The 8,098-nt window shown below is 32.2% G+C and overlaps 1 protein-coding gene across 1 annotated transcript; it reads right to left on the bottom strand.

Annotated features, from left to right (window-relative positions):
• Positions 1-4,169: 4,169 nt before the first annotated feature.
• On the bottom strand, positions 4,170-7,835 carry LOC115435419 (uncharacterized). Its single transcript, XM_030157825.1, has 5 exons — positions 7,705-7,835; positions 7,214-7,537; positions 6,182-6,314; positions 4,628-4,664; positions 4,170-4,550 (listed from the first exon to the last, which is right to left on the bottom strand). Exons 1-5 carry the CDS (start codon positions 7,763-7,765, stop codon positions 4,470-4,472), a joined length of 636 nt encoding a protein of 211 aa, XP_030013685.1. The 5' UTR covers positions 7,766-7,835; the 3' UTR covers positions 4,170-4,469.
• Between the last annotated feature and the right edge of the window lie 263 nt (positions 7,836-8,098).

Raw genomic sequence — 8,098 nt, 5'->3', positions numbered from 1 at the left:
CTGAACCACAATAACCTTTTCATTAATGTGAGGTGGTCCAGATGTTGATAAAGATACAACATGGAAAGAAGAAACATGTGAAACTGTCAGTGCAGGCAAGTACGGAGCCCATTTGGTGACGTGAGAAAAAAAAAAAAAAACGTGTGTGGCCACGATTTAATTAGGCGTGAGGAAGAGATTATAAAAAGCGTACACAAATCATTCAATCATGTGCACGAGTTAATGAAATGTGCACACGATTTGGTTAAAACAAGCTCTTTTTATACTTTCACAGTTCATATTTAACATTCAAATCTTGTATCCATGTGTAATTTCAGTGTTTTTCTCTGGTAGAACTAAAAAAAATCTAATTCCGTTTTGGTGTTTTTCATCGTTTAAAACTGTTACGATAGTATTAAAACAAGCAGTGAATTATAAATGACTGCTATATTGAACGTTCGAAGTGTTCTGCGAAAATGGGCAAAAGGACTCAAAGCATATTTTCTGACCTTTTTATGGTCAAAATAAGAAAACAAGTCCAGGTGGACCATTTTAGGCTCAGGAGTATAAAGGATTTTAATACAATGCGCACATCCTCCTTTCTCATAGACCATTCACATTCGACGCACATCCACCTGCACATCCATGAAGCTGCCCACAGCCGTGAAACTGGGCAGATAGGAATTTCATTCAGAAACCATCGGAATTTTCCCGATCGGACAAATAATGAAAGAGTTCAGTCATACTACACAGGACAGGGGGGCGTGTCAGACCTGGCACGGTCGGACCTGAACTATAAATGATTATACAGGGTGACACAAAAAAACAGGAACTTTTTAACAATCTAATAAAACCAAGAGTGATGGAAGAAAAATATTTTATTCATAGTAAGTGAAACCTTAAAACATGCCATTTAAGAAACAATGATGGAATTTTCATTTTTTAAAAATTACTTCCTGTAGATGGCGTCCTCCTGTACGAATGCATTCTTGAAATCTGCTGTTGAGATTCCTCATTGACCGCTGCAACATCTCAGCTGGGATACTGTGAATTTCATCCTGAATTCATCATGTACACTTTACTCTTGAGATAGCCCCACAAGAAAAAATCACAAACGGACAAATCTGGCGATCTAGGGGGCCAGGGAACGTTACCGAATCTTGAGATCACACTGTTACCGAACAATTCTCGCACAGCCGCCAATGGCTCAAAAAACGGGAATTTTTGAAGTGCGTATTGGCAGACATGAGCAAGTGGCAGCACTGCGAGACAGTGACCTTGAGCGAGTAAACACACCCCCATTTTAGTAACCATTGGCAGCTGTGCGAGAATTGTTCGGTAACCGTGTGATCTCAAGATTCGGTAACGTTCCCTGGCCCCCTAGATCGCCAGATTTGTCCGTTTGTGATTTTTTCTTGTGGGGCTATCTCAATAGTAAAGTGTACACGACTCGACCAAGAACTGTGGATGAGTTAAAACAGAGAATTCAGGATGAAATTCACAGTATCCCAGCTGAGATGTTGCAGCGGTCAATGAGGAATCTCAACAGCAGATTTCAAGAATGCATTCGTACAGGAGGACGCCATCTACAGGAAGTAATTTTAAAAAAATGAAAATTCCATCATTGTTTCTTAAATGGCATGTTTTAAGGTTTCAATTACTATGAATAAAATATTTTTCTTCCATCACTCTTTGTTTTTTTGGATTGTTAAAAAGTTCCCGTTTTTTTGTGTCACCCTGTACAACATATTATGTGCGGACCTCAAGCAAGAGAGAGCATATATGATTGCATTATAACGCAAAAACTATTGTGTTGTAATGCAATACTTTTGCGTTATAATGCAATAATTTTTATTTTTTGCATGTCCCTTCCCGGGCGCCGTAATTTCCTGGATCAATCTGAGTCACCTATAAAGAAAACAGGTGCTAACGCCTGCAGTGGGAGGAGCGCTGAGCCGTCATGTGACACGCTAGTGAATGGTGATTGGCTCCTTTCTATTGTCTTCACATTGGAGCTTTTTCACTGTGTAAATGTACAGCAGACATCTCTTTTTTTTATTAGCAAAATTTCATACACGTGCGAGCAAATTTGTCAATCAGAAACCCAACTTTGTGGTCTTTAAATCTTACTTAAAATCCTACCAGACACTCTTAAATTTTGCACAAACTCTCAAGCTGTGAAAACGAAAGCCTTATGTAACAGATTTAAACTGTAATTTTTCTTTTTTTTAAACATAGATTACCTCTTCTTTTCTTGTTTATTCTTTAACTTATTTTATGTATTTATTTAATTTACCTACTTATTTATGTATTTATATTAGTTACTTTCTTCCTGCCTTGCCTCGAGCGTTATGCATTACATGTTATTGTTTATTACTGTTGACTGCTGTTAATCTATTTTGTATACAGCGTTGTATAAATAAAGTTTAAAGAAAAAAAAGATGCAGCAGAAAATAATACAAGATTTTACACAACGTATATCCCTCTAACGCTATTTTATCTAGATTTTCTGACATTGAAGAAATATGTAACTTTTGTAATTCTTATCCAGAAACCACTTTGCACTTATTCTTTCTTTGTGAACATTCTTCTGGCTTCTGGTCTAAAATGGAAAACTATCTTATATCTAAATGTAATGAAAATATAGCTACAACATCTCAAAATGTACTTGCATATTTTAAAAATGACATACGTAATTTTGCATGTATTGTTAATTTGATCATTTTATTTGGAAAATTTCACAAACACAAAAGTAAATATGCCAAAACACACCCAAATTTTAAAGTCTTTATGATTGAATTTGAAAAATATATTAAATCACTGGACTTTATCTTTAACAAGAAAAGTACAAACACACTGACAATTTATAAAGAATTCTTTAAAATGGACTGAATTTACTCTCTGATGCATTTTTAAATTTATTTTCCTCTACATTTATATTTTAACTTATAATAATAATAATAATAATAATAATAATAATAATAATAATTATTATTATTATTATTATTATTATTATTATTATTATTATTATTATTATTATTATTATTATTTTAATTTTTTGTGTGTCTGTAAGCATTTGCATTATGTGAATGTATTTTTTTGGATGATTTTTCCTTCTGACATCTTAATGTTTGTTCAAAATCTCTTGATGTTTGGTATACACATATATTTTCAATAAAGTTGGACAAAAAAAGTGCTGCAGAAAACACTGCTTCTGCTTAAAATTAATCATTAATCCAATTTTTCTTGATTCACATTTGAATAAATGAATCAATCTGATAATTACTATACAATATTAACCCTTATGCCCTCCTAAAAAAAACAAAAAAACACTGGCCACCCTTGTGGACAAAAATGTACTTGCACATGAAAAGTACTATAAATTCATCATACATCAACATTTCTTCCTGCTTTTTAAAAAATAAATCTCCTAAATAACTTCCGCCTTGCTCAAAGCTACCAAACATTCAACAGATTTCAGGATTTTAACCCTTTAAAAACCAGTTTAATCATTTCAATTCTGAGTGATTTATTACAAAAAAACAGATAAAATGGAATATTTTCCATAAAATGAATAGTAGGTCGATGAAACACTGATGGTTATTAGAGCCTTGGATTATGTGACAACACATTAATTAATTTGTTATCACAATATAATAACCATAAAATAATATGTATACCCACAGCCGTTCTCAGCTTCTGTATTGGATTGGCATTAGATTTTTTTCTGTCGTATCAGAAGAGGATGCCAAGGGGTCAACCTTAAACAAACTGTGAACATTTATGGTACAGTGGTTTTAGAGCTGAACTCTGACATGGATCTGGTTGATGTTGTACATTGTGTTACATAATCAAACATAACACAGTGAAATTTAACTTTCTGTAACATAATGTAGTTTAATATAAGTAACATAAATCCATATTGTGTAATTTAATGTTACATTTAGAGATGTAACGATATGAAAATTTCATATCACAGTTATTGCGACCAAAATTATCACGGTTATGATTATTATCGCAGTATTGTTGAAATGTGCTCAAAATGTTCAAAAGTACTTATACACGCTGAAATAATTCAACCAAGTTTTATTTTGAAAAAACAAAAAATATAACACGTACAGTGTACTTTCTGTTGGTAGAAAAATTAAAATATTTAATATAGTTTTATCTATCTATCTATCTATCTATCTATCTATCTATCTATCTATCTATCTATCTATCTATCTATCTATCTATCTATCTATCTATCTACATACATACATACATATATATACATGTATGCTGATATGTTTGTTGCATATTTTTGATGTATGTTTTAATTGTATCACAAAAATTTTTTGTAAAGGAAACAGTGCCACCATGAGGAAAATAAGCCCATTTTTCTTTATAATTCAATAGTAAAACATGAATCGCATGGGTGCAAAATCAGTGTAATTATATTATCTCAAAATGTAATTTGTGTTCAGTATTCAGTTCAGTGTGTCCGAGCTCTAAGAGGTTGGCAGGTTCACAGTAGAATAAAGTCCATTCTCTCTTTGTATGAAGGTGCTGTACGGTTCGATTTGTGGTTCCTGCAGAAGAACATATGTGTTAGAGAAACATTTAAAGTCATCAGTATGATGAGTAGGTACACTATGCTGTACAGTACCATGCTGTTCGGACCGCTGAGTGGCTGTGGTTGTTGTCTGTTGAGGAAACACACCAAGGACAATATATACAACAGATTAGTGCACGGTGGAGTTTATATTTCACACAGGAAATGAAAGACCAAGCTCGCATTGATGTTTCAAGTGAAACCTGTGCCTGCAGACCTTTCAAAATGTCACCAACACGTGCAGTAAAATATGGGTCAGTGACAAATACAAACTGGAAAAATTCAAACTCTTAGAAAACAATCGTGTTTTTGTTTTGATCATTTTGTTTGTTGGTTTTTTTGTCATTTGAAATTATATTTGCACTATTTCTTTTACTTTAGTTTTTTAAAGTAACACTGAAAGTAAATAAAAATGTCAAACAGTGCAATGAAAAAGAATGATTAATATTGCATCGCTTTGAAATGGATTTGGTTTAGATTTATTTTAGAGTAAAAAGTTGTAAATCAAGATTATGCCAAACCAGTATGGGGTGTTGTTTGTAAAATAGCTCATGCTAAAAATAACAGCAGCATTTAGTCACTTTAGGTTTAAACCATGTAAAAAAAAAAAGGGCATGAATTTTTTCAGGTCACCTTTTAGGACATTTACAACAATATTTGTCATCTTAGAAATACATGACCTATAGTTAAATGTAAACATTAAATGTCACATGTAAATGTTAAATATTACATTTCAATATATTGGATTTAAATATTATATCTAAATCTAAATGTTAAATCTAACATTTAGATTTAACATTTAGATTAGATTTAATATTAAAGTTAGACATTAAATATTTTAATAATAAATTTCAATGTATTAGATTTAAAAGTTAAATCTAACATTTAGATTTAACATTTAGATGTAGATTTAATATTTAACATTCATGTGTGACATTTAATATTTACATTTAGCTATTTATCTAAAATGACAAATATTGTAGTAAATGTCCTAAAAGGTGACCTGAAAAAATAAAAAATTCACACCCTTTTTTTTTTTTACATGGTTTAAACCTAAAGTGACAAAATGCTGCTGTTATTTTTAACATGAGCTGTTTAAAATGTCTATAAATATGACCTGAAAAAATGCACGCCATTTTTTTCCCACATGGTTTGAAACTAAATGTGACAAAATATTGTTGTTATTTTTAGCATGAGCCACTTTACAAACAGTACCTCATAAACCAGTTTAACATTTTCATTCTTTCTTTTTTAAGCATATTGGCTTATTTAGTCCAAACTTTTATTTACTATTTATATACTAAACATTTTTGCTGGTATTGCAAATATATAAAAACACAAATTTCAGACTAAGTCCTGAAACAAGACTAAAGGGAAGTAATTTGTAAATTTATTTTCAAGTTTAAGCCCTTTTAATTTTAACTAGAACATAAGCACACAAACATATGTCATACCAGTACAAGTGACGATACTTGACATAATTGAGCAGCAGAAACAGCTTTCATGAACTCAAAGTGTTCACAGCTGTATTGTGTAAGAGCAAATACACTGTTAAGTTGTTGAGTATTCCAAAAAACACAAACTACAAATATTACATTATTGCCTCACCTGATATGAGTCATCTTGTAGCCAAATAAAACAATTATTCCAGGTATAATGATGAACACAGCAGCAACAGTCAAAGCATAAAGAAAGAAAATAGATGGTGTTGGAGAATGGTTCTTTTCATTCTCTGAAATGCCTAAAAATACAAATATATAATAGTCAGAAAAATGGTGCTGATATATGAAAAAAATCTGAATCAGCTGCATACAATATCATATCACACTGTAATACTGAAATCTGTAACCTAAAGCAAAGACAAACTACAGACTGAGGACTTAAGCATCGGTACAACTGGAAATCAACTGTTTTATCACTGGTGTTATTGTACAAGTGTATGCATGGGTTTAAGGTAATCTATTACACAGGATAAGATAAGATAAGATAAGATAAGATGATAAAATAAGATAGAAGAATTCTAATTGTATAATGTGGAAAAACAAAAGTTTCATCTAGAAAAATAGAATGTACTTAAATGCATTGATGGATTTTTGAAATATCAAAATCATGTTTGATAAATAATCCACTGCAATTCAAATATTGTTTAGAGTAAAATGTGTTGATGTAATGTGTATTTTATTCTGGAGGAAGGTGTCATTTAGATATTAGATATCTTCTTCAAGATAAGATAAGATAAGATGATTAAAATAAGATAAAATAAATAAAGAACTCTAATTAAATAATGTGGAAAAACAAAAGGCTCAACCGGAATAATAAAATGTACTTTTATACATTGAATAATTTTTGAAGTATCAATATTTATACATATTTGATAAATAATCCACTGCAATGTAAATATTATTTAGAGTAAAATGTGTTGATGTAATGTGTATTTTATTTAGGAGGAAGGTGTCATTTAGATATTAGATATCTTTCTTAAGCTAAGCTGAGATAAACGAAGAGAAGAGAAGAGAAGAGAAGAGAAGAGAAGAGAAGAGAAGAGAAGAGAAGAGAAGAGAAGAGAAGAGAAGAGAAGAGAAGAGAAGAGAAGAGGATAAGCTAAGAGAAGATGATAAGATAATAAGAAAGTATGATTACCTTCTACAGTGATGTTGAGCTTAAGTTTAGAGGTTCCTTCAATGGTTGAACACAGACAGCAGATGTTCCCACTGTCCACTGGTGTTAAATCCACCAGGTGGAGAAACACAGTGTGGTTTTCTGTCATGAGTCTGAACCTGCTGCTACAGTTCTGCTTAAAGTCTTCTGGGTGTGCGTACGATAAATAACATTCTTCCATGTTCCCCAGTATTTTGATCTTACAGAATATATGTGTGATAAATGTTGAGTTGGTGCATATTGGAGTGATGTCTGGTTGTGTCCTGATGGTTTTCTCCATCACTTGGGTTGTGTTTTGTCTGAAAGCTACAGAAATAAATACAGTTGAAGTTACAGTTACTGCATTGAATTAGTAATCAAAAGTTCATCATGATATACAGAAATTACACAAATATGAAGTCGTTCCATTAAAATCCAAGCAGGTATTTGTATTTGTATGTATTTTATAATATCAGAACAGTTCGGTACGTTACCTTCAGTTGTAAAACACAGCATTAGTGTCGGCAGAAGAAAGGACAGCGTCCACCTGCTCATACTGGCTAAAATGTTCCTGCTGCTGGCTCTGTGATCATCCAGGACTGAGTGAACATGGACAGACGCGTGACTTCGGACTTTTTTTAACCCACCTAAAGGTTTCACAGTCGTCTGAACGGGTGTGAGGGGCTGTAAACAGGAAGTGGAAGTCATAACTGCTTCTGCATTTACAGTTCAAGACACTGAGGGTGAAAGTGTGACCGAAGGCATAAATACAACAATGTATTCACGTTTAGCAAAGGTGGCAAATGTGCAAACACTGTTTACACAAGTAGAAGTACATGCAGTTGGAAGTACTGCTTCAACTTCTTTTCTGCAGTAAAAGTGAAGAAG

This window comes from Sphaeramia orbicularis, chromosome 2, assembly GCF_902148855.1.
Source record: "Sphaeramia orbicularis chromosome 2, fSphaOr1.1, whole genome shotgun sequence".
Classification (NCBI taxonomy): Eukaryota; Metazoa; Chordata; class Actinopteri; order Kurtiformes; family Apogonidae; genus Sphaeramia; species Sphaeramia orbicularis.
The sequence above is the reverse complement of the archived record's forward strand: the minus strand, read 5'-3'. Positions and strand labels throughout refer to the sequence as shown.